We start from the raw sequence: 27,106 nt of genomic DNA, 5'->3' as shown, positions 1-27,106 counted from the left end.
ATTTTCTTCAAAGGATCCAGGCACATTTGGTGGTCAAACACAAGCTTCGGACCGCCGACCAAAGCAGTATCTTCCGAAATCAAAGTCCACTGGTTATTGTCAATATCATACACATAGAAGTCACTCTATAAGGAAACATTTTTACCTATTAAAAATAACTTCGACCTTTGTGAAAAGGGATAGACTTTCCAATGATTTAGCTAAAAACTAACTTCTTTATAAAGAAAAAAACACTATCCAATTCTTAAACAACTTTACTGTATAAATGAACTAGTATGAATTGCCCTTAATCTTCAACGAGTGTCTTTAGTATTGCGTAGAACTTCAACAATGAAATATGGAGATATTAACTTGTAAAGATAAAGATGTCATTAAAATCACTAAGGTGGTGCGGAATCTTAATGGTTAAAAACAGAGGAAGGTCCGTTTTCAAGAGGTTTTGACCTGGCCCGTATTCAATGTCTTGATCAGGGAGAGGAAGATGAAGCGATTTTAGGATATAGGAGGGGGGTCGACAGTGGAAAAATGATCTTAGATTTACTAAGTCGTTAATAACCAAAAGAGTATCGTTTTCTGCAATCTTTCGCTTCTAGTGTTCTAGAATTACCAAGCCTGGAGTCAATAAATTCTAAATGCCAACTTGATACCGTCGTTTTAGACACAGATTTTTTCTTCAGAAAATAGGACTCCAACTCCTAAAATAATGAAGGCTAATACATGGCTCTTTCTTTATGCCATAGCCCCGACTCAGTCAATGTAAGTGTTCGAAAAGGTATTGGCGTTCAATTATTTGCATTTTCATCGTCTTCAACCTTGATTCTAAAACATTAATTTTAACATTTCCTTTGTTAGCTATAACTTAGGAGCATCACAGACTACACAGCACAAGACATCACTAGCTAAAATGTATTTGGGGTAAAGGAGCAAAACCTCTGCATTGCATTCGGATTACATGACAATTATATCCAATCTGTCTAGTCTAATCTTTTGATAACAAAGACTGAGCACAGTTTTAAGCCGTATAGAAATTTTCTATGTATCTTTAATTCCACGAAAGATTTTTTTTTGCAATTTATCAAGTATCAATTGACTAAAATAAGATAATTCGCACGCAAAATTTCAGACGAGCTTGGTCCGCTTGGGGGAGGGGGTTTTAGACGGATAAATTAAAGTTTAGAATGCTCTTCAACGGATCTGTGTAAGATTACTGCAAGTTAGGTGTAAGAGAGCGGGATTAAAATCGTCCTCCTTTGAATACGCATAATAGGAATATTGGCAAGTAATTTAATTCAGGTTTATCTTTGATATAACCGGATTGGGGAGACAAAAGCCTGGTTTCAGTTTTATTCCTTTTGCATCCAGTCAATGTATGAAATGGCTTCAACGACAGAGGTAATTCCCTTTCACTATCAAGCTATAATGAATCCACTGATTATTCCGATTGTAAAAAGTCTGCTGGTTTAGGTATATAGCAAGTATAAAGTCTTTTTATTTATGTTTAAGATCAAATTCCTCTTTGATACACTGTCGTTTACAATAGAAACTTTTCCACCCATGTCAGGCCTAAAGAACGTGATATAGTGCTAGTTTACGCTATGGAACTCTTGAAATAGCACAAGTCAGGCTCTGGTAAGGTTAAAGTAGACATTAGGGTGGAGTCAATACAAACAAAATATATATTCAAAATCCAAATAAAATTCTATATAAAAAAAAAAATGTGCGAATTCTCGTGTGACCCATTCTTTTGAACTCAGTTCCTGTATTTATTTTTGTTATTATGCGCCGTCTAATGACAAGCCACAACTTGTAATTAAGCAACTAACTTATTTTAGTTTCCTTTTGTTGCTAGATGTGGCGCAGACCCTAGGGCATGGGCGCCTATAAGCTGAATTTTAGGGGAGAAGGGGCTTGCCTGGTCTAATCGGCACTTCCAAGGCTGTATAATAGAAACTTAAAGACAAAAATATAAAAATATAAGGCAGTATCATTCATACATAAGGGAAAGGGGGCTGGGTTCCCCTGCCCTCTTATGGGCACTCATGCCTTAGGGGGAATAGAGGCCAGCGCTCCTTCGAAAACTTTGCGTTGAAGTTTAAATTCAGAAAAGAATAGCTTGAAAAAATTCCATAAAACCAATAAATACATACTTTGAGTATAGCAAGATAAAATAACAGTAACAAGTATCAGCGCCCTCAAGAAAACTAAACACTCGGCCAACCTTGGCGGTATCAATTAGAGGATAAAACTAACTATAAAAAAATACATTTCATTATGCAAATGAAATAAAATAAGTATGTACGAAATGTGCATTTATATTATATGCAATAAAATTAGAATCTGAAAGATATGTACCCAATTACAATATAAAATTTAACAATTTCAAATATTCATTGTCGTACTATGATTTCTCAACTACATAGAGCAGCGATATGGAATCTAGTTTACTATAACCCTTGTTCCTGTAGCAAAACATTCGCGACAATTTAGACATGGATCATGGACAGGGGACTCATTTTACCCTTAAACCTGTCCTTTGGGCTCATCTAAGAACATTTTTGTGCTGACTCCAGGTGAATATGTGCCAACATGGTTGCTATACAGGAAGCAGTAACACCATCTAGTTTTTGCTTTTCTTTTTTGAATTTATGTTACTAATAGGCCTGTCTTAACAAAGTATTATTGCTTTACAGCCATTCGAGTTTCGCCTATTGATCGCTATAATTAACTGTATCAAACCTTGTTAAGTTTGGCTGTGTTCCAAGAGCTTGCGAAACAAAAGATTAGAAACAAAGCATTCAATAAAGTAGTTTTTACCTCAAAAATCCTAATCACGCAAGAATCAATAGTGCAACATTTATTCGGGTGTACCTTTACACCTTCACCACAGTGACATTGGTGATACGAGTCACAAGTCTGTTGTTCTTATATAACATCAAATTATGAATATGAAGCTGGGAAAGACATGTATAGTAATATAATTTCCATGTTTTGCTAGTGCAAAATATGTAATTTTATACAGCAAAAAGCGATTTGTTGTTAATATGAATATGTTCTTACGGGGAGTGGCGTAGCGTGAGAGGGTAAAAAGGTCAAAGTATCCAAGATTCAAACATTGACAACATTGACAAAACTTACACACTTGAAATGCGTGACGAGGAAGATTTCCCTTGCCCGTTGTCTTACAGCAGAAAACGATAGACTTCAAAAGCTAATAAGATTATAATTTCTCGCCAATTTTGTTTTGGCATTTAATGGTTTAAAGAACAGAAAATGAGGAAGGTCAAAAGGTGAGACTTAGCATAAATAAATAAGAAAATTATAAGAGGTATCAAATTTCTTTTGCTCCACTTTAAATGCAGAGCAACTGTAAATTAGGTCCTTGTTCTGTAACACTTATAGATTGTTCACTAGTTGCAATCTGCCCTGATGTTTTTTTTTCTCTTCTTTATGGAAGTAACGATTAACAATCATCAGGAAAAACTAGAGTAGCATCTTTTTCATGCGTGATAGTTTGTTAAATTAGGGAAGGGTGGTTGATATTAAACTAGACATCAAAATGGCAACTGATGAATCTGTATTTGTTTATTTTTTTATTATTGTTTTTGGATCAAAAGATTCCTTATAAATGGAAGCAAAAACTATAACTACTCCAGGAGGGCCTTTAGATCCATCACTGGAGTCAGGTTGACTTACCGAAAGATACAGCAGTGAGTAAGAGCTTATTTTAAGTTTCATACATTAAACAGTTTAAGCTTAAGCCAAGGTTAAGCAACGAGTTTTTTACAGGAAGCTGCGAGTTTTCTCTTCAGTTAAGAAAATTTTTTCTCTGAATGCGTAGTTTTGAAACTGTTCGTTATTCTTACTTTTATGAAAATATTAAACCGTTTGTTATCGATAGACTTTCAAGCACTTACTCACAGAACAAGACAAAAGCATCCTATCTCGTAAACAAAAGAGAAAATTATATGAGAACAATGAGCATTAAAAAGAAAAGAAAATCAAAATTACCTTAAGATTCTCAGGACTCCGGTTTTGAGTGTCCAAATATCTTCCTAGAACAAATATTTGCCGATTCTCTGAGTCGAGGCACATTTTATGGCAAGAACGGGGAGTTGGACCTCCCTAATAAAATAAAAGTCACATAAGTTTTAGGAATATATTAGAAAGTAAAGTTTCAGAATCAGATGAAGCTTCATATGACTGGATCTCGTGAAAATAGGTGTAGGTTATACAACGCTGCTATACAAATTTCGTTATCAATTTGGTTTGTGATCTAGCTTAAGCACATTCTACTTGCTAAATGACTGTGCTCTATACAGAATTTCGCAAATTTGACAATTCAGAGCGAAAATCACATTACAATTGCCAATTTCAGATTCTTTAAGAGACAAAGAGTAGGTCTAAATTAAAAACCCAAAAAAAAGAAACATGAAACATTCCAATCAATATTAAACAGGATTTCCCCAGAGCGAGTTAAATATTTTTTTTCGGCAAAAAGTTTCTTTTTTAAGTTTTTGTTTAATCCAAGGAAAAAATAGGGAACTTTCTTCGAAAAAAAAAGTTTCTCCACTCAAGAATTAAAATTTTAAGCGCCATTCAAGGAAAATAATCATTGTTTTTTCAATAAATCACAATTTTTGCATAGTCATTTTTGAAGTTTTTTTGCAGAGCTTGAGTACATAGGATTTTCCCCCAAAAATAATGGGATCAAATTTGATGTAGGTAAATTTTTTTGTAAAAAAAATTATTTATTAAATAAGAAACTACAATTTAGTCAATATTCCTTCTCTAATTGTGGGCATACATCCAGAGTTGAGGACTTAGTAAATTGTCTTAATTAATGCGCCAATGGAACGTTTCGTCGCAGTTCGGGAAAAAGACACACAGGCTTGGTTTTTGTTGAATTATACCCGGAAATTGTTAAACATAGGTTACTTAGGGAAGAAACAATCAAAATATGAAGAAATAGGTAAACAGGGAAAAATTTAGAAAGCCTACAAGTCAGGAGATATTAGCCCAAAAAAGCAATTGGGGAAAAGCATCTCCTACCTTAGATTTTCTTAGGTAGTTAATTATGTATCTGTATTCAGCGAAACTACGTTTAGCCCACACAAAGTTCACCATTACAAGTTTTACTGAATTAAGGGTGTTTTCTTAATACAATTTTTTACGCTCGATTCAGGAATGTAACGAGATTTTGTCTAGCATCGCAAAAAATTATCTGCAAATTGCTCAAAAGTTAATCAGAAAAATATTATTTTAATCGGACTTCTTCGTCTAAATCATGCAGAGAAGACTTAGAAAATCTTCTTTGACGTACTATTCTCTTTTTTTACCGTCTTTATTCGTTCTCGATTTGGAAATCTCACGTACGGTCTTATCGCCTTTTATAGTAATGAGTAAAAAAAAGAAGAAGTTTTCTCAAATGAAAGTAGAGCCACATTAAAACTTAAAACGAACATAAATTATTCTGTATGAAACTTTTAAAAAGCCAATATAAAATGTAAATCGTGTTCAAATGAAATTCAACTTTTTTCTGGACTTATTGAAAGGATATTTTTAAGAATCATTATTTGAAAGGATATGTATTTTGTCTAGCATATTTTTCCCTTCTATCAATTGCTGTTATTAAATTTCTAGTTTTTTCTCTCTTTCAAAAAAATAATCATGTTTTTAGTGCCCATCCCTTATTGCGTAGCATTCTCTTCCGTGTTCGTCGTCCAAAACACACATGCACAAAAAAAACTTCAAAAATCATTACGACAAAACCAAATAAAATCTGGTTATTTTTATGAATGGAGCCTAAATAACCTGAACAAGAAAATATTCCTTAGCAATTAAAATTTATACATTTCATTTGAAAAAGAAAAAAACATCCGAATTCTAGGAAATAAAAACCCTTACTGAAAAACGTTGATGATGCGAAAGTGACGTCTCATTTCAAAATCGAAATTTCTATCGAAATCATACTATTAATTTCTCAGTAAAAAAAAAAAGATTATATTTTGTCCTTTTGTGCGTTAGTCTAGTAAAAATGTGACCAAAACTTCAAATGAATTTCTATACAACTAATTCATTCACTGCCTGGCTAAAAAACAAGATAAGAAGCGCTTTAATGTAGCTCTATCACAAATTTTATGTTAGTTCCGTTATAAATGAGGCCAAATTTGTTAATATAAAGAATGTCGTTCTCAAAAGACAATTCCTAATTCAGAAAGTGGTTTAGAGGTTTGATTTAATATCCGTACATACATCAGAACATTAAAGAACATTAAGGGATTAAAGTTGGAGAGGACAAGGTAGATTCTGAGGCAAATTTAAGACACATACAAGACTGGCTTTTAAGAAAATCATCACCGTCCACAAGTTAAAATTATCTTCGCGTTTCCGCTGAAAATTCTGCTTTTTAACTGATGCTGGAAAAAGTTGCGGCAGATAAAGAAGTAGATTTGAGACACAAGTTTGAAGGCTTGCAACTAAAAACAGACGATTTGCTTAAAAGCTTAGATGGACATAAGTATGTGCTACGTGGCAGGGCTCTTCTACATCGTTTGCATAGGAAGAATTACTGCACGTACGCAGACATCTGCCCCAAATACGTCGAATATAGAACACGAAGAAATTGAGGTGTTATCATAGTGTTTGATGGGTATTTAGCTAGACGTGATAACCTCGATCAAAGACGTGACGCATGAAAAGAGGAGCAGGTCAAGGGCTGTCATAAAATCAGAACTCAGCCGCAGGCGCCTTGCAAAAAACAGACGATGATTTCTATTACCATGCGGAAAACAAGCAGGCAATTATTAACATGGTTTCACTGAAAGTCGTCTGTAGGATATACTGGTAGCCAAATTAAAACTCAGTGACAGGCCTTGAGAACATTCTTATCCTCCATGGCCTTGTTGAATTATTAGAAAATCCAATTCTAAATGTAATTGAATTTTAGAATTTTAATTGGTATCAGAAAATTTAAAGTAAAATAGAAGAAAAATTTCCAGGAAATAACTGGACTATTCCTGGATTGAGCTTCTACAAAATACAACACTAGCAAAGCTGGAGAGAAGACCATGCTTTTCTTGCTTAAGGCTGCAGAAAATGAAACAAACCTTGACCATGTCCGCTGCTGGGAATTCCTGGAAAAAGTTGGAAGTTCTGAAAAACATTTATAGGCAAAAACACTCCACTAACAAGCGATGTTTGCAAGTATCATCCGCTTCGAGCATACTTCCAAGTACAAGCGTGGAAAAACGTGGAGTTTTGAGCAGACTCTTTGGGGTTTCGCTGAATTGTGGGGCAAGGAGAAGTACAACCCGTGTATTCGGTTAGATCACCGGCGTCATCTTCCCTTCTTTCAGTGTTTCACTATAATTACAAGGGAGAGTGTTCGACGCTACGATGTTCTTACGTAAAGCATGGCTTATAATTTACCTGGGTTTATGGAAATCGTGAAAGAACAAGCTGTTCAAATTATGAAATAGTTGGGGCCAGGAACCTTGGAGACGATGTTAGCCGAAAAAAGACAAATTTTAATAGCTTTACCCTATCCAATGAATATATCTATTCCAGATATTAGTATACTTAGTATGTTATGTGAAATGATCTGAATTACTGTGATTGTTATCTGCCTTATGTAACTGATCTTTGCGTTACATTGTATCTGAGTATATTTATTTCTTTTCTGGAAACTAGTGTTTCGTCTCAGCCAAGGGAAGCTCTTTGACAGAATGTTTTTTTCATGCGTCCAAATATGCCTATCAACTTCTCCTCATTCTTATTCGCTTTCACAAAATGAAAGGTTCCAGGCATACTAGAATTTACCTGGAACGAGTCTTGGTTGTTACCACAAGCGCAAGACTGCAAATGTTTTGCCGTAGGTTAGGCTTAATATACACCTGCGAGCCCTACCTCTCTCTGAACCTCACTCTTTCTCAAAGCTTTGAGCCCCAAACAATTCTCTCGACTTCAAATATTTAGTTTTATGCTCATCAGCAAAAAAAAGCATACAAATGACATAACTAAACCATTTTTCTGGTATTTATTTAATCAACATTTTTTTTTTTACTTCAGCCTCAGTTGGACCTCAAAAAACTCAAATGTTGGAAAGAGCTAGAGCTGTAGACTTTTGGGATTAAGAACCAACACATATTTTTTAGTTAGGTAGTGAAAGAATCATTTGTATAGTAATTTGTTTGAGCTTGATCCCTTTTTTCATATATTTCCTAGACTACATTCAAACCTACCTCATTCGTAGTGTTTGAACTGACTAGCGTCCATTCTCCATTTGGTATATAATACGACCATAAATCGTTGAGATCTTGAGCTCCATCCCAGCCTCCGAAAAGGTAAATAGTTTCTGTAGTCGCGTCAATACACATTTGATGGCCACCTCGCATTCCTGGTCGTGGATTATCTGAAATACCCGGGAAGTTCAATTCTGCTTGCTCGGCTATTCTTGTCCATTGTGGAACGTATTCTTGAGAAGAAATAAAAGGGCCAAAAAGTCCATCTGAATGGAAAATAAAAATTAGTCATCGATGTGGAGACAACTAAATTATTATCATTGTCAAATATCACCTATACCTAAGAGGAAGAACACAGCATCTAAGGAAGTTTATCTCTTAACGGACAACTAAATTTTCTTTCTGTAATTTTGCATGTTTACCTAGACTAAACATAGACTTCAGTGCAGAAACTATTACCTACATTAAATTGAGGAATATAAAATCTAAGGAAGCTTATTTCTTTACAGAGAGATAAATTTTCTTTCTCTAATTTTGAAGGTTTGCATCCAAAAGCATAAAACCTTAAGCTAATATTATAGCTTTAAATGTACTATATTTCTACAAACATCCATACACAGCTGTAGAGCTACTATTTTTAGAGGCCACAACTTGTTTTTCCCTTTGGCAGGACCGTATTCACGATTTTCTTCAGAAGGGTGGATGGGTAGTGATAAAAGAATGTCGGTTCATGGGAGAGTTACCAAAAGAATTCTTGGTTTATTTACCTACATTTTTAAGACCAATTTACAAGTCGGAGGAGCATTCTTAGTTTTTTTTTTTCAGAGAAGTAATTTTTTACTCCATTAATTACGACCAGTTAATAAGTCCGAAAAATATTTCGGGTGTGGGAGGGGACAAGTTGGTTCAAACCCAGTAAGTCCTACATCCACATCCCTGAATAAGCCCCAGCCTTTTAGATTTGAAACTAGTGATAATATACCTCTTTCTTTTTAGATCATTTTCGCTATCAGAGATATCTCATTGATTATATTTCAAGCACCAAAAACAAAAAGAACAGAAGGGAATTCTTTTCGCAAGACAGTGGGAAACTAATTAGAATGAATATTTTGGCCCTATGTCCAAGGGCCGTTTTCAGCAAAAAATTAAATATGTAAGAAGAAAAACTTACAAGATACAACCAATATAACTAAAATGAAATATTTTTCTTAAAATAGTCCCAACATCCTTACTTCAGCGAAGTTCAACCAGGACTTATATTTGAATTAGTAAAGAGTCATGTGTCTTCCACGAGTTAATTATTTACTATTTTTCAGCCACTTCACACGAAAAAAGGTGATCACAGAAACTTGGAAGGAGACTCATTCTATAGGAGGTTGAAAGCTGTAGTGCCCTTTTTAAGATCGGAAAGCAATCGGAGGGCAACCAGCTCCCCTCGAGGGGCCTTTGTTGATACATAGCCCCCATTGGCCCCAAGACATATGATCAAGATTTTTAGACAGATATTTTGTTCCAAACAGCCGAAGATCCAACAAACATACCACCAGGAGTGAGATGACACCCAGAGCCCCAGGGGGACGAACGGTAAATTATACAAATGCCGGTTATTTACATTTAAGCCTTATACTAAGAAAAGGGGGCGTGGTCACATAGTAACTCAAAATTAAAACGTAGAGAAAGCATACTAAATAATCATGTTCAACGTAAAGATAACAGATACTGTTACAAATAAATAAACGCATCCTAAAATAAACGGAAATTAGAATTAAATAATTAACTTAGATTTACGAATCTAATTTATAATTAGATCTAATTATCTATTTTATATCTATCTAACATCTTAATTATCTATTTATCTATCTAACATCTATTTTATAATTAAAAATACCAACTCTAGATACAAAACATGAATGCACTTAGAGCCGTAAAAAATAAAAATAAAAATTAAAGCACCAACGACAAATTCACAAGAAAAAACCACGACTCAACTACGCAGACAAATTTAAACTACAGTTCAACGGAAAGCCGACGACAGTTTTTGATGCTTACAGAACCTGCCAAGAAGCTGGTTCATTTTTGAAGAAATATCAAAACAGCATGTTTATGCAGATGGCCCAATTTTTTAAGAGCGACTGCTCACAGACAAAATATGTTGAATTGGAACGAGAAGCATTTTAAAGTACTATAAAATTTTAGCGTAAACAGCGAGGGCTTAAGGATGGTACAACCCCCTCATATTATTTTGTGTTTTCAGTTTTAATGCTACTCCTTACTTTCAGCTGAGATCGATGCTTCCTCATCAACGCCCCGCTCTTTACGCTGAAGTTTGACTCTTTCTCTTAACTCTACTTTTTAAAACAGTAAAAAAAACTTTAGTGTAAAGAGCGGGGCGTTGATGAGGAAGCATCCCCTTTCATTTACGAAGTAATTTCTGTTCGTTTTAAGTTTTAATGTCTCTCCTTACTTTCCAATAAAAAAAACTTGTTTTTTTATTTAATTTCTGAACGTTTTTGAATCAATGCATGTTTTGATTTTGGCTCTCCGCAGATGAATAATTAAAACGAAATTTGCATATCTATTTTTTTGGCTAAATGGCTTACTCATAGTTTTGATCGAATGATTTTGAGAAAGAAAGGAGAGGGGGAGGAGGCCTAGTTGACCTCCGATTTTTTGGTTACTTAAAAAGGCAACTAGAAATTTTAATTTTTTTACGAATGTTTTTATTAGTAAAAGATATACGTAACTTACAAATCAGCATACGTAACGAACTTCTGTATTCTCATGTTTTTATTACGTATACGAAGGGGTACACCCCCTCGTCAGTACCTCGCTCTTTACATAAAAGCTTAAGTTTTGTCCTAAATTCTTAAGAATGACCCCTGAATCACAAAAGCCGTAGAATAAATAGTTGAAATTACTAAAAATACTTTATCGTAAAGAGCGAGGTATTAGGAGGAGGTGAGCCCATCATATGCGTAATAGTTTCTGTTCTTTTTAAGTTTTAATGCTTCTCCTTACTTTCAGTTGAAAAAACTTTTTCATATTTATTTTTTCATTGTATTTTTTTAAATAATGCTAGAAAATCCTAAGCTCCCTTCATGAAAATTTTCTTCCCCCGTGACAAATTCTTCCAAGGAAAGTTCCTCAAAAATATTCACCTCTTTTCAACCCCACCCCCAACTTAAAAATCCCCCTGAAAACGTCTGTACACTTCCAAATAACCATTACTATATGCAAGCACTGGTCAAAGTTTGTAACTTGTGGCCCCTCCCACGGGGACTGTTGGAGAGTAAGTCATCCCCAAAGACATAGTTATAAGGTTTTTTGACTACGCTGAATAAAATGGCTATCTCAGAATTTTGATCTAGTGACTTTGGGAAAATAATTAGCGTGGGAGGGAGCCTAGGTGCCCTCCAATTTTTTTGGTCACTTAAAAAGGGCACTAGAACTTTTTTTCCGTTAGAATGAGCCCTCTCGCAAGATTCTAGGACCAGTGGGTCGATACGATCACCCCTGGGAAAAAAAAAACAAATAAACACGCATCCGTGATCTGCCTTCTGGCAAAAAATACAAAACTCCACATTTTTGTAGATAGGAGCTTGAAACTTCTACAATAGGGTTCTCTGATACGCTGAATCTGATGGTGTGATTTTCGTTAAGATCCTATGACTTTTAGGGGTTGTTTCCCCCTATTTTCTAAAATAAGGCAAATTTTCTCAGGCTCGTAACTTTTGATGGGTAAGATTAAACTTGATTAAACTTATATACTTAAAATCAGCATTAAAATGCGATTCTTTTGATGTATCTATTGATATCAAAATTCTATTTTTTAGAGTCTTAGTTACTATTGAGCCGGGCCGCTCCTTACTACAGTTCGTTACCACGAACTGTTTGATTAAATTTATGATAATTTTTCAAATGATGCCCAGGTCTAAACAAGATTCGATATGAGCTACCGCCCCCACAAATCCCAATTTAAGGCTATAAAATTGTATTAAGAACAATTTAACATTGAATAGGAGCGTCTGACTTTTTTAGTTTTTTCTGCTTAAGAATTAAAATATAGGATTGTAGTTAAAATTTAAGACACAATTTGAATATTTAGTATAAAATGTTGATAAACAATAGCTTCCTTGAATAATTTCTTACTAGCATTTGTACTGTGGAATTTCGGATGGAAGAAGAGGGATATTACTGGTCATATGGACGGAAATTGTGCGCAACTTTTTATCTTCTACATGGCTGCAACCATCATGACCTATATAATACGGTTCTTTTATGTTTAAATACATAGTATACATATGTTTAAATACGTTGAACAATTGTGTATAAAGAAATTTTACCATCATATATTGCTGAAAATAAAGTCCTGGTTGAACTTGCTAGTTCTCAACAAAATTTTATGGCGAGGTCCATGATTCCCTACCTCACCTTTTCCGCCCCTCTGTCGGTAGGCCTACGAATTTAATACTTTATGCTACACAGAACAAGATTGTCGCAAAGGGAAGGGCACTATCACCCCCGACCTCACCCAGCACAAATAAGAAATGCGGAGACCAAAATAATTTCTGGGAACCAAGAGGGTTTAAATGTCAACTCGTACCTCCCTCTCCCACCCATAAAACGTCCGGCTGCCCCCTCCCTTCATAATAGCTGATGCGCAACTAAACATCACTGTATATAATTTTACGAAATGTGAAGCAAAATCAGTGTATTGTTAATAAAACTGGCGACTTTAACGGTTCTAGGCGTTTATCCCCCCTCCCGGATAATACCCCCCCCCGTGTATTTTCCAAGGGTATTTTTGTTTCTAAAGTAACGAAGAAACTAACGGAGAAACCGGCTTTTCAACTGAAAGTAAGGAGCCACATAACAACTTAAAACGAACAGAAATTTTTACGTCTATGAAAGGAGTTGCCCCTTCCACAAGACCTTGCTCTTTACGCTTAAGTTTTGAACTTGTATCCTAATTATTTAGGAACGATCCCTAAAACGCAGTGGCCGTTTAATTAGAACAATAAGTTTTGTTATAAAATTCAATTAAACGAAGTTTAGCGTAAAGAGCGAGACCTTGAAGAGGAGAAAATACCTTTCATTTAAGTAATAATTTCTGTTCGTTTTAAGATTTGAGGTTGCTTCTTACTTTCAGTTGAAAAACTTGTTTTTTTTATCTAATTACTTACAGACAGTATTTGTTGATGGGAAACATATGGAAAAAGTTTAAAAAAAAAAGTAAAGAGTCTCCTTAAACCAAAAATGAGCAGAAATAAAGTCAAATAATTTTCAAAGTAAAAAAGATGGAGTCTAATAGAAAAAAAACAAAAGGATATAAAATATTTTTTCTATGAAAAAGACTATGTCAATAAAAAACGAACAGAAATTAATTTAAAAAACATTTTCAACAAAATAAATTAGTCAAAGAATAGTAAAGAGCCTCGATAGTAAGTAAGATATAAAATAGTAAGTAAAATAAAATATAAAATAGTAAATAGTAGAAAGTAAGATATAATAGTAAGATCTAAAATATTTTTTTCTATGAAAAAGACTATGTCAATAAAAAATGAACAAAAATTAATTAAAAAACTTTTTCCATAAAAAAAAGTTTGTCAAAGAATAGTAAAGAGCCTCGTTAAGCCAGAAATGAATAGAAACAAATTCAAATAATTTTCCAAGCGTAAAACTACCACAAATCACCATCAATAAATGAATTATACCTAAAATGAGCAAAAATCAGCATGAGTAGGGCTGACAACCCCAAGACCAGAAAATAATTTGCACTTTACTGAAAATAAAATTCATTTTAAATATTTTCACTTTTTTTTACTTTGACAAATTATTAACACAATAAGGAACAAACATCAGAATATGTATATCAAACTGACAATACACAGTTATTTCTTTTTTGTAGTAAAATGGAAATTATGTTCTGATCTTGAATAGACATGGGTTTTTTTTTCAGCCATACTCCTTTTAATTTTTGCTCGTTTTGAGTTTGACAAGGTTACCTATTGTAATTTCTGTTAGTTTAGGGTTTCATTTATTTATTAATGGTGATTTGTGGCAATTATACACTTGGAAGATAAGAAAAACAAACTCGTAGAATTTGACAACGCTTTCGTCCGTAAAAAATTAAACAGTAAGAATTTTTTGGTTTCCAAAGCCAACTATCCTTTCAACGGAAAGTTAAACCTTCTTAAACCTTTTGGTTCTAATATGTTTTGTGATTGTTAACTTTCTTTCTTCTTCAATTTCTTTTAATTTGGCGCCCGCTACTGTCAAAAATTGCAGAAGTTCGTATGGAAGTATTTTCAACAAAAACGGATTTGCGGTATTTTTTAAGTTTGTATGATACTTCTGGTATGTAGATTCCTCTTTTTCCCGTTCCTTAGCACTTTTCAACGAAACTAAAAACAAAAACTCAAACAAAATTTTCAAATTTGGAGACGTTATTTTCCACAGTTGGGGGAGGGTATTTTCCACGGGGGAGAGGTATTTTCTGCGAGGTTTATTTTCCAGGGGTATTTTCCACGGGGGAGGGGGGCATTTTCCGGGGGAGGTAAACGCCTAGAACCCTTCCGTAGTTAGCTATTTTTTGTAGCTCTGCTTAGCAGAAGGGGTTATTCACTCAAATGAGCAAAATCTAGACTAGTTTATAAGGCATCGATCTAATTTGGCCATCTCTCTGGCCGGGCTCCCTCTTTCTCGGGATTTCTTGTTAAATGGATAACTTCAGAAAATAATGCTGTCTCCTATCTTGTTGCCTTGGCCCTTGTTCTGTCTTCTTGCCTCTCAGTTTCTTTTATATTTTAAGATTAACCACACATTCATTTCTGTTGAAGGCTTCCATATGAACTTATGCAGTTTTTGGCAGTAGCGGGTGTCAAATTAAAAAAAAAATCAAAGAAGAAAAAAATATAGGTGAACAATCATCAAAAGTAAAGTAAAACATATGGCCACCAAAAAGTTTAAGAAGGTTTAGCTTTCCTTTGAAAGGATTTAGATTTGGATACTCTAAGATTGTGTCAAACCGGTCTAAGCATAATCGAAAAGCTCTGGTTTCTTTGTATTCAGTTTTTTTGTGATCACTCTGTACTTTATCTTTCTGAAAAAGAGTGACTTATGTAAGCTACGTAGATGTTACTATAAATACTGTAAATACCTGCTTTATCTACCACTATCGTATCGAAATCGGAGAATAATCCTAAAATACAAAGCTCCCGATACAACTGCAAAACTACAGGAGCTTCATGATAAGTTATCGGCACAAGCATATCGACGGCTTCCCCCATATCACAGGCTCATCCGTTTGTTCTGTTGACCGTTTTCCTTGTTGATTTTGTTGTATTTATTGTGTTGTACCTTTGTTCTCATCCGCTTGTTCAATTGATTTTGATGTACTTATGTGTCGTTTTCTTTTCTGATGTTTATTCTATTTTCTCTCTTTTTACTCTATTATCCTCATATTGTTTTGTGCAGTGGGTTATAAGTAAATTATTATTATTATCATACTGTTTAAGTTTTTATGGACGATAGCGTTGTCATTTCTACGAGTTTGTTTTTCTTATCTTACAAGTGAAAAACTACCACAAATCACCATTAATAAATAAATGAAACCCTAAACTAACAGAAATTACATAATAGATAACCTAGTCAAACTCAAGACGATCAAAAATTAAAACGAGTAGGCCTTACAGCAGACACCCATGTCTTCTCAAGACCAGAACATAATTTGCACTTAAAAAAAAAAAAAAAAAAAAAAAAAAACGTGTATTGCAGGTTTGATATGCATATTCTGATATTTATTCCTTATAGTCTTAATACTTCTTTATTTGTTAAAGTCAAGAAAGTGAAAACATGTAAAATATATTTTGTTTTCAGTAAAGAGCGAATTATGTTCTGGTCTTGAGGAGGTGTGGGAGTTGTCAGCCTTACTAATGTTAATTGTTGCTCGTTTTGAGTTTGAATCGGTTATTTATTGTAATTTCTGTTCGTTTTGGGTTTAGTTCATTTATCTATGGCGATTTCTTGTAGTTTTACGATTGGAAAATTATTTGAATTTATTTCTACTCACTTTTGACTTAATGAGGCTCTTTACTATTTTTGACAAACTTGTTTTGTGGAATTTGTTTATTAATTACTTTCTGTTCATGTTTCATTGGCATAGTCTTTTTCATATAAAAAATACTAGCTGTTGGGGTGGCGCTTCGCGCCACCCCAACACCTAGTTGGCGGGGCGCTTCGCGCCCCCCCAAGCCCCCCCCGCGCGCGTAAGTCGTTACGCGCCATATTAGTTACGCGCCATTGTAGTTGTGTTCCTGTGTCCCACCTGTGAATAGAGATAGATATATGTATATATATATATATATATATATATATATATATATATATATATATATATATATATATATATATATATATATATATATATATATATATATTATATATATATATATATATATGTTGCATATAAATAGATTGTCAGGTTTACTGACTCTTGAACATGCAACATATAATCGTCCATGGGAAAAACAATCCGTATTCAGATCTATACCTCATTATTCTAATGATGTGTCCCTGTGTCCCGGTCGTCATTTATATTCCCTGTGTCCCGGTCGTCATTTGTGTCCCGATGTCCCAGTTTGTAATTTCTCTTTGAGTGTCCCGGTCGTCATTTAGTCCCGGTCGTCATTTATATTCCCTGTGTCCCGGTGTCCTGGTCGTCATTTGTGTCCCGGTCTGTAATTTCTATTCGAACAATCCCTGTGTCCCGGTCGTCATTTATATATCCCGCCAGTGCCCCCGGCGTCCCCGTTGTAGTTGTGTCCCTGTGTCCCGGTCGTCATTTATATTCCCTGTGTCCCGGTCGTGATTTGTGTCCGGGTGTCCCAGTCTGTAATTTCTCTTTGAGGTTTCCGGTCGTCATTTATATTCTCTGTGTCCCGGTCGTCATTTGTGTCCCGGTAGGTAATTTCATCAGTTGACAAACATGACGTCAGTCGACAAACAACTTCATGACGCATACAGCTCAATCCTTATAATGACGTCAGTCGACAAACATGACGTCACTCGACACACACACACACAGACAACTTATTTTTATATATATACATAGATTTCATATCTTTTCGTTTGTTTTTTATTAGATCCCATAGTTTTTACTTTGAAGATTATTTTACTGTATTTCTGCTCATTTTTGATTTAATGAGGCTCTTTACTTTTCTTTAAAAAACTTGTTCAGTATAGTTCCCCTTAAAAAACACTATCTGTAAGTATTTAAATAATAAAAAACAAGTTTTTCAACTGAAAGTAGGGAGCAACATCAAACCTTAAAACGAACTGAAATTATTACGTATATGAAAAGGGTTACCTCCTCCTCAAGACCTCGCTCTTTACGCTGGAGTATTTTTTCATTTAAAACAAAACTTATTGTTCTAATTAAACGACCATTGTGTTTCAGGAATCACCCTTAAAGAATTAGGACAAAAAGTCAAACTTTAGCGTAAAGAGCAAGGTCTTGTGGAAGGGCCAACTCCTTTCCGATACGTAATGATTCGTTTAAAGTTTTGATGTTGCTCCTTACTTTCAGTTAGAAAAGCTTGTTTTTTTTCAAGATTTAATTTCTGATCGTTTTTAAATAATACCGGGAAATCCGGTACTCTCCCCATGAAAAATTTCGGTACTTGTGAATTATACGCCACTCACTCAAGATTACGATGCATAAAATTCGAAAGCAAACCGGTTTCTTCGTTACTTCACGAACAAATTTGGGCTATATAATTGCACATAAGAGGGAGGAGGGAGTAGAGTATGGCGGGTCTGCATGCAAAATGTGTTATGTACAATTCTACTCCAAAAGGAGCGCCTTAGCTTCGCCTCGAGTTAAACTGAGATAGACGCGTGCAATCGCCTCAATTGACCAATTCAAAACCAGTTGACGTTCGCATTCGCTTTGATACAGACCAAATTAAATAATGAGTGACAGTGAAATAGTGATTGGATTGTTGGACAGTTTAGTTGATGAAGATTATGAACTTGGAAGGCGATATAAAGCTCATTCGCGTCGCAGAATACTCTCAAGTGAGAGTGATAGTGATCATAGAACAAATAATGGCTCTCGGAGCCCAGAGTTTCAAACTCATGCTCGATATGGCTGTCGGAGCCCTGAAATTAGTTCTAGGAACGACAAATCTAGCTCTCGGAGCACACAAATAGGTTCTAGAACCATAAGAACTGGCTCTGTGAGCCCCACAAAAATCCATGACAGAAAGCGGAAGGCTTCGCCGGAAATGCGAAAAGGTAAAAGGTTAAAAGTAAACACGTCAAATGACTTTATTCAAAAAGATTTCTGAAGAACGTTTTGGTAACAAAGAGGGTCCCAAGATCCATAAAAAACTTGCCAAAGTTGTAAATAGAGCTTTCTCCGAGCCTTTCGAAATAGGGAAGCTAAAAGATTTATTTGAGCGCCACCCTAGGTCTGCGAATACAGATAAAATTGTTGTTCCCAATGTAAATAGTGAAATTTGGGCTACTCTCTAAGCACGTGCTAAGCAGAGGGATGCTAAGGCACTTCAAGTACAGCGGACAATTGTTCACTCAACCTTTTGTGTTTTAGAGGCAGTAATTGATATTCTTGAGCTCGAAAATGAGCATATCAAAGAAAAGGTTGTTAAAAACCTAACAGATGCAGTTCACATGCTTGGCCCCACCAATTATGATTTAAGTCTAAAAAGACGCCATGCGATGAAACTCGAGGTGAGCCCAGATCCCATGGTAGCATCCGCCTTATGCGCTCCCGTAGTCAAAGTCACGGAATTTCTTTTTGGCAAAGGTGTTGCCAAAACAGCGTCCAAAGCCAAATCCGTGGCGGATTTAAAAAAAAAATCATTTGGAAGACCAAAAAACGTGCAAGGGGGGTCTACCGTTATCGCCGATGGCATAACGAGGCTCCCCGTCCATTTTATCGCAAAAAGGTGAACCAGGACCGTCAGGAGAGGCCGAAATTCCAGAACTTTCAGAAAAGGGATCGCAAATAGCTGGTATGTACCATTTGACATACCCTGGCCTTGATTTTTATGATTTTGTAGTAAATTTCAATAGGCAGTCAAAACATTTGGTTGATAATTTTAAAGCAGGAAGAATTAGGAAGTTTATCTCAAAATGGCAGTCAATAACAAGTGATTAGAATATTTCCAATATTGTGGCTTCAGGCTATAAGATTGAATTCGAGAAAAGACCATCAAAAGCTTTGGTAACAAAAAACAAAAATTTTACGTCTGAAGAAATGCAGGCTATACGAAAAGAAGTTGACATTTTGTTGCATAAAGGAGTTATTATTAAAGTAACCGAGTTCAGAATAAAATAAATACGTTGTGTTTCTCCCGTTTTTACGGTCCCAAAGAAAGATGGGTCTTCTCGGTTTATTCTGAATCTTAAAAAACTAAACGAAAGCATCAAATATTACCATTTTAAAATGGAAAGTGTTCAGTCTGCGGTTCTTTTAATGACAAAAAATTGTTATATGGCCTCTGTTGACCTTGTCGATTTTTATTATTCATGCCCTGTTGATTTTGATGATCAAATGTGGCTTTGCCCCATGGAGGAGGAGGAAGGTCTGCCAAGAATGCATGTGCTTCTAGAATTGGCATTTCTACCTTAAATTGCAGCTTGGAGTGATATAAGGATTATAAGCCCACTCTAAGTGCTCTAAACTGGAATGCAGCATAGTTTCCAGTTTGGAGCACTTGGAACAAAACTAAACATTTACCTAATGTCTAGCCAACTAGGTGGATGATATGAATGACAGTGTATATGTATAGAATCTTTAAATTAGCCAAGCAGTTTGCTATTAGATCTCCCCTATACATACATTTCAGCCTTAATTAGGCAACTAGTAAGCTAATATCAGAATTGTATATATGCTATTAAGTTAGCTAACTAGGCCTAGTTGGTGGTAAAATTACAGCAGTTTGTATGACTGGCTTACCAATAGGGTGAACATACCACTTGATGCCTTTTTCGTGTTCTTTGCGGATGTGGTGGTTGCTTCTACCATAAATTCAAATTTAAGCACTTTTTAACCTAACCTAAACTAACCTTATTGTAAATAATTTTAGCACTGAGAAAATGTAGCCTTATTTTTTTTTGAAAATGATAAAAAGATGGTGCTGAGAAAACATAGTATTACTCATAGTCATACTTTAATTGAAAATTTGTCATTTTTAAGAACTTAAAAGTGCTTAGATTTGAATTTGTGGTAGAAGCAATTATTGTGTTTGCGGGGAACATGAGAAGGGGCATCAAGTGGTATGCTCACCATCTGGGGGGTGGGGTGCATTGTCAGAAAATTAACCATAATATTTGGGGAGAGCATAAAATAAGAAACCTAATGGTACTACTTTTATTTTATTAGCATATTTTATTCAGAAGTGGTCAACTATTAAATATTTACCAAAGAGACTTTTCATAGACAAGCTACAAGGCTATACCATATCCACTGTGTTCTTGTTTCTAGGGCTTGGAGGGCTGCAGAGAAGACAAGTCTATACCTATCTATACTTAAAGAAAAAAAAAAATGTTAGGCACTGTATGTGTCATAATCAATAGATCATGAGATAAAAACAACAAATTAATACATTATTTAGGGGTACATCTAGGACCGCCAAGGGGTTTTAGTGGGGTACATTATCACAAATTTGGATGTGATGGTTCAAAAGAGTGTAAAATAAGAAATCTATGTGTGATAATTTATTGTATTAACATATTTCCTTCCAATAAAATAGAATATTACCAAGCAGTGATTTAGCTAGGGTTTCCAGCACCCAGGGACAATGTTAACCCCCCTTCCCCCTGGGCTGGTCAAAAGCTTTGGCAAAGTGTATTCTCATGACCAGTCAGTTTGTCCTTTATTGTCATTTTTTTCAAGGGTATCCATAAATATTTGCTCTTCTTCATGACTGGCCATAAAAGACATGAGGTCACAGTTGAAAAGATAAAATAAACAATTAATAGCAACCTATTGTTAAAGTTTCCTCCTAACACTTCTCAAGAACTAAAAAAGGCACATTTGGGAAATTAATTTCAGTTTGTTTAGTATTCTTACTTTTTTGATGTTGCTTAAGTACAAGTTTCCTTCTAGGCTCCATAAAAAAAAACAACAAGTTTTTAACTGAAAGTGGGGAGCGACATTGGGGCTTGGGACGGGCGGGGATTGCTTCATGTGTGGGGGGGCTGCTTCCTCGTCGGTGCCCCGCTCTTTACGCTAGAGTGTGACTCTTTCTCTCAACTTTTCTTTTTAAAACAGTAAAAAACTTTGGCTTAGGGAGTGGGGCATTGATGATGAAGCGGCCCCTTTCATATGTGGGGTGGTTTCTGTTCGTTTTGAGTTTTGGTGTCACTCCTTACTTTCAGTTAAAAAAAACTTTTTTTTTATTTAATTTCTGAACGTTTTTGAATCAATGCATGTTTTGATTTTGACTCTCCACAGAGGAATAATTAAAATGAAATTTATATTCATTTTTTTTTTGGCTAACTGGCTTTCTCATAGTTTTGATTGAATGATTTTGAGAAAAAAGGAGCAGGGGAGGAAGCCTAATTGCCCTCCAATTTTTTTGTTACTTAAAAAGGCAACTAGAACTTTTAGTTTTTTATGAATGTTTTTATTAGTAAAAGATATACAGAACTTATAAATTAGTCTACATAACGAACTTTTGTATTCTCATCTTTTTATTACATATATGGGGGGGTTCACCCCCTTGTCAGTACCTCGCTCTTTACACTAAAGCTTAAATTCTGTCCCAATTCATTAAGAATAACCCCTGACTCACAAAAGCTGTAGAATAAATAGTTGACATTATTAAAAATACTTTGGCGTAGGGAGTGGGGTAATGGGAGGAGGTCAGCCCCTGATATGTGTAATAATTTCTGTTCATTACAAGTTTTAATGCTGCTCCTTACTTCCAGTTGAAAAAACTTTTTCATATTTATTTTTCATTGTTTTTTTTTTCAAATAATGCTAGAAAATCCTGTGCTCCCTTCATGGAAATTTTCTTCCCCCATGACATATTCCTTGATGGAAAGTTCCCCCAACATATCCCCTTCTTCTCAACCCCTCCCCCAACCAAAAAATCCCCCTGAAAATGTCTGTACACTTCCCAGTAACCATTGCTATATGTAAGCACTGGTCAAAGTTTGTAACTTGTAGCCCCTCTCATGGGGACTGTGGTGGAGTAAGTCATCCCCAAAGACATAGTTATAAGGTTTTTTGACTACATTGAATAAAATGGCTATCTCAGAATTTTGATCTGTTGACTTTGGGAAAATAATTAGCGTGGGAGGGGGCCAAGGTGCCCTCCAATTTTTTTGGTAACTTAAAAAGGACACTAGAACTTTTCATTTCCGATAGAATGAGCCCTTTTGCAACATTCTAGGACCACTTGGTTGATACGATCACCCCTAGGGAAAAAAACAACAAAAAACAAACAAATAAACATGCATCTGTGATCTGCCTTCTGGCAAAAAAACAAAACAAAATTCTACATTTTTGTAGATAGGAGCTTGAAACTCCTACAATAAGGTTTTTTGATACACTGAATCTGATGGTGTGACTTTAGTTAAGATTGTATGACTTTAAGGGGGTGTTTCCCCCTATTTTCTAAAATAAGGTAAATTTTCTCAGGCTCGTAACTTTTGATGGGTAATACTAGACTTGATGAAACTTGTATATCTAACATCAGCATTAAAATGCGATTCTTTTGATTTAGCTATTGGTATCAAAATTCAATTTTTTAGAGTTTTGGTTACTATTGAGCCGGGTCACTCCTTACTACAGTTCATTACCATGAACTGTTTGATATAATAATGATCACTATTAAATCAGATCCACTACAAATGGCAACAGAACATGGAATAGTGTTCTGATGACATCAGAAGAGCATAGTGCCCATGGAAAAAAACTGTCTGTTTGATGGCCCCTCAGAGGCTGCATCCAGGGATGGCCATTCCCTTTGCCCCCTAGCTATGCCACTGTTACCAAATTTTAGATGTAATTCTGAATGTTTTGCTTTTACAACATTGGTGGTCTATTAAATTTTCAGATGTTTTTATAACTGTGCTTGCCAAAAGATTAACATACCACTCAATGCACCCTTCGGGGATGATCTCAAATATACTAATTGCTATCCTCACAAAATGTACCCTCTCCCCTATAAGGAGGCCAGTATAGCCCTGATATGTATATCAGGCTAGGATATTTTTATTCATAATTTTATATGCAAAACTTGATTCATTTGATTTTTTTTTTTTTTTTTTTTTTTTTTTTTTTTTCAGATTTACTTTGTTTGTTATTATTAACAAAACTGTGATAAAATATTAGATGAGGGGATTTTTGTTATGTTGGAAAACTTTGAATTGGTGAATTAAACTTTAGAATTGGACCAAGAGCCTCAGTAGTGTCTTAGGAGGGTCTTTTGAAGCATCTACCTCCACCTCTTCCCCATCCAACCTGTACTCTGATGACATTGGACAATCTGCAATTATAAAAATGAAATCTCCAGAAATAGGTCTACAAATAAAACAAGATACAATGAATATGTTTTGGCCTCTTATGTTTGCTCAATCCTGATTTATAATTTGCAAAACTATTCATAAATTTTGGGGAAGAGATCCTTAGTACGGCTTGAAATCCTGCTGAGACCGTAGGAAATTGATAGATAAAACTAAGGTAATTTTTTGTCCAAATTCAAATAGGCATAATTATAGCGCTGTCTTCTATGCAATCTTCAAACCATTGGAAACCAGGAAGGGGTGGATGTAGTTTTTTGAAAGCATCTTATGGGGTATATTTAAGGCCTTGGATTCATTCCTTAAAAAGCTATTCTTTAAAGATTAATTCATTCCTTAAATATTTAAGGTCTTGGATCCACTCCTTAAAAAGTCATTTATCTAACCCAATTGCTTTCTAAGATAGCAAAAAGCCCCATATCCAGATCTCTACCCCAAATTGTGTGATGAGAGATAAGCACAAATAAATCATGAAACCCAAAAAATCAGGAAAGTTTTGTATATATTCTAGGATTATATCTGGCCCCATTAGGGAGGGGATGGGGACTCGAAAATGTTTGTGATGGTAGTGATTAGTATATTTAGAATTAGTATTGAAGTGCACGTGAGTGGTATGCTGATCTTAAAGCTTGAATTATGGAAGATGGGAAGATGCTCTTCCCAGAGCATCTTTAAGGCTCTGAATTCATTTATGAAATTTTCGTTTACTTAACTCCAGTACTTTCCAATATAGCCAAAAGCCTCTTATCTAGGACTTAAGGTAAATTTTTTTATTTCTTGGTTAACTTGTAAGGTAGAAGATGGACATGCTGCTCAATGTTTCTTTTGATGCTTTTTTCGAATATACTAATCAGATTATTTAAAAATTCCATTTGAGCCCTTATAAGAACACTTAAATTGGATACTTAGGTCTACTTTTGTAGTATTAGCAGAGTCTCTAATAAGTTTTCTTCTTCATTTAAATTCTCAAAGGTGTTTTCTATAGGGTGTTGGCTTGTGAGATGTTTCAAACAGGCTAAATTGGCTACTTAGGTCTACTTTTGCAGTATCAGCAGAATTTCTAATAAGTTTTCTTATCCATTTAAATTATCAAAGGTGTTTTTTATAAGGTGTTGGCTTGTGAGATGTTTCAGACAGGCTAAATTGGCTACTTAGGTCTACTTTTGTAGTACCAGCAGAATTTCTAATTCTGCACATACACTTCAAGTAAGAAAAATACTTATCTCTATAGTCAGAATTGCATCCTGAATCCAAAGTTATTGTGCATTTGCATCAGAAAGGAAATTAATATTCACCATATACAGACCTAGCCTATACCAATTCAGGGTATATATTTGCACGTTAGTGAGTATATGTGTATGTATGTGTATATGTATGTATGTGTATATGTATGTGTGTATGTATATGTATGTATATGTATATGTATATATGTAAGCCCTATAGATAGGTAGAGTAGCTCCATAGGAGGCTTAGGCCAAGTAGGACCTTGTCCCAGTGGGGCCCATAATAGAAACTGGGAAACCCTCCCCTGGGGGTCATAATTTCAGGTGGAGGAGGAAGAAGGCCCCTCAAATGTACACTCAGCAGGGCCAACTGCCGTGTTCACGCGTCAGATGAGTTACAAACCTTCTCCCAGTAATGGGTTAAATTGCATGGTGAAGCAGAACACCATCGTGGGAGGATCCTCTATAGGAGGACAACTGCGGCAGGGCGTAAGATCCAGATTTATGGACAACGGCCTCTGTAAAGGGCTGCCTCGACCCTTTCGGGGTACCTGCAAGACTGGGAAACTTGCGGTCAATTTTTCCCACTTGAGGAATGGCGCCCCTCGAGGAAATTATAGCCTAGTAAACAACACAGCACTCGTACGGGATTCTGATTATTGGATAATTTTCTGGGCTTGGTTTGTTTTGATGGGCGTTTTCGGGCTGAAAAACCTCTTCCTAGCTAATTTATCTACTATGGGCTGCCTCCCCGTAGTAGCATAATATTTGTAGGCATGAATATATAATGAGTCGGAGGTAATAGGCTTGGGACTGTCTGTGCAGGATTTCGACTCTTGTTGATAGAAGAGCATCGCCAAGTGCTGAAAACCATGTTGTGACCAAGATGGGCCCAGGATTGCACAAAGCCTCAAACTTACTGGAGGTCCCAGGGACTTCTTGCTGTCCGGTTCTAAGCCGGCTTAAGCGCTTCGGTGTAGACTTGAGAAGATATGTTGGTCCCCATCCTGCACTGGTATCCGGGATCACTGCTTTTCTTGAGGCCAAAATAATTTCAAAGATTTAAAGAACATGAAAATTGGAACTTGGAATGTTACGACGTTAAAAAATGACTATCGCATCGACATTTTGACTGACGAATTCAGACGGTTTGAACTGGATTTATTAGGAGTTTCAGAAACTCATATCCCAGGGGTAGGAAGCATGAAATTAGGTGACATAGAATTTGTTTACTCAGGAAGGAAGGATGGGGTACATAGACAGGGAGTAGGGCTCATGATGAATAAGGAAGCTGCTAAGTCTTGTTTAGGCTGGGAAGGTATTAATAATAGAATACTAATTGCTCATTTTATGACTAAAAAGTTTAGGGTATCAGTTATAGTAGTATATGCCCCCATTGAACCAACTGATGGAAATACTAGTGACTCAGATAAATTTTACTTACAGTTACAGGAGCAAATAGACAGGGTACCAGGTAGAAATATGGTGTTTTTGCTAGGAGATTTTAATGCCCAGGTTGGTAGAAATAGGGATAGATGGTATCCTAGCCTAGGTAATTTTGGTGTAGGGAAAGAAAACAGTAATGGCTATAGGCTTTTGCAATTTTGTAGGTATAACAACCTAGTTATAACCAATACGGTGTTTGGTCACAAAATGGCCCATAAGTTGACATGGTATTCACGTGATGGTAAGACAGCAAACCTTATTGATTATGTTATTGTAAACAGAAGACTAGCAGGATCAATACAAGATACTAGGGTGTATAGGAGTGCCGTTATTGATGTTAAAAGTAAAGATCACCATCTAGTAGTGTCTAAGGTTAATTTAAAGCTGAAATTTCGGAAGAGTAACTCCCTCCCGGAAAGTTATGATGTTGGTAGACTTCAGGATGAAAATTTGAGAAAAAAATTCCAGGAACAGTTGAGTACTAAACTTGAGGGTTTAAAATTTGACAATGTGGAAGATGAATGGAATAATTTCAGAAAAACAATTTGTGAAGTTGCTGATGGTGTCCTAGGGAAGAGTGCTAAGACAGCAACTAGGAATATTAGTGAAAAAGCTTTAGGTTTAATAGAGAGTAGAAGG

General features: G+C 35.4%; 1 protein-coding gene across 1 annotated transcript in view; it reads right to left on the bottom strand.

The window, feature by feature from the left end:
* The window catches only part of LOC136043083 (muskelin-like), a gene marked incomplete in the record, with an annotated part of 167,685 nt that overhangs the window by 97,101 nt on the left and 43,478 nt on the right, over positions 1-27,106 (bottom strand). The window contains 3 exon segments of the mRNA XM_065728007.1: positions 1-125; positions 4,009-4,122; positions 8,241-8,506. Of these exon segments, the coding sequence (XP_065584079.1) occupies positions 1-125; positions 4,009-4,122; positions 8,241-8,506 (505 nt within the window).

This window comes from Artemia franciscana, unplaced genomic scaffold, assembly GCF_032884065.1.
Source record: "Artemia franciscana unplaced genomic scaffold, ASM3288406v1 Scaffold_289, whole genome shotgun sequence".
Lineage (NCBI taxonomy): Eukaryota > Metazoa > Arthropoda > Branchiopoda > Anostraca > Artemiidae > Artemia > Artemia franciscana.
Note: the sequence above shows the minus strand (reverse complement) of the source record. Positions and strands in the feature narration are given on the sequence as shown.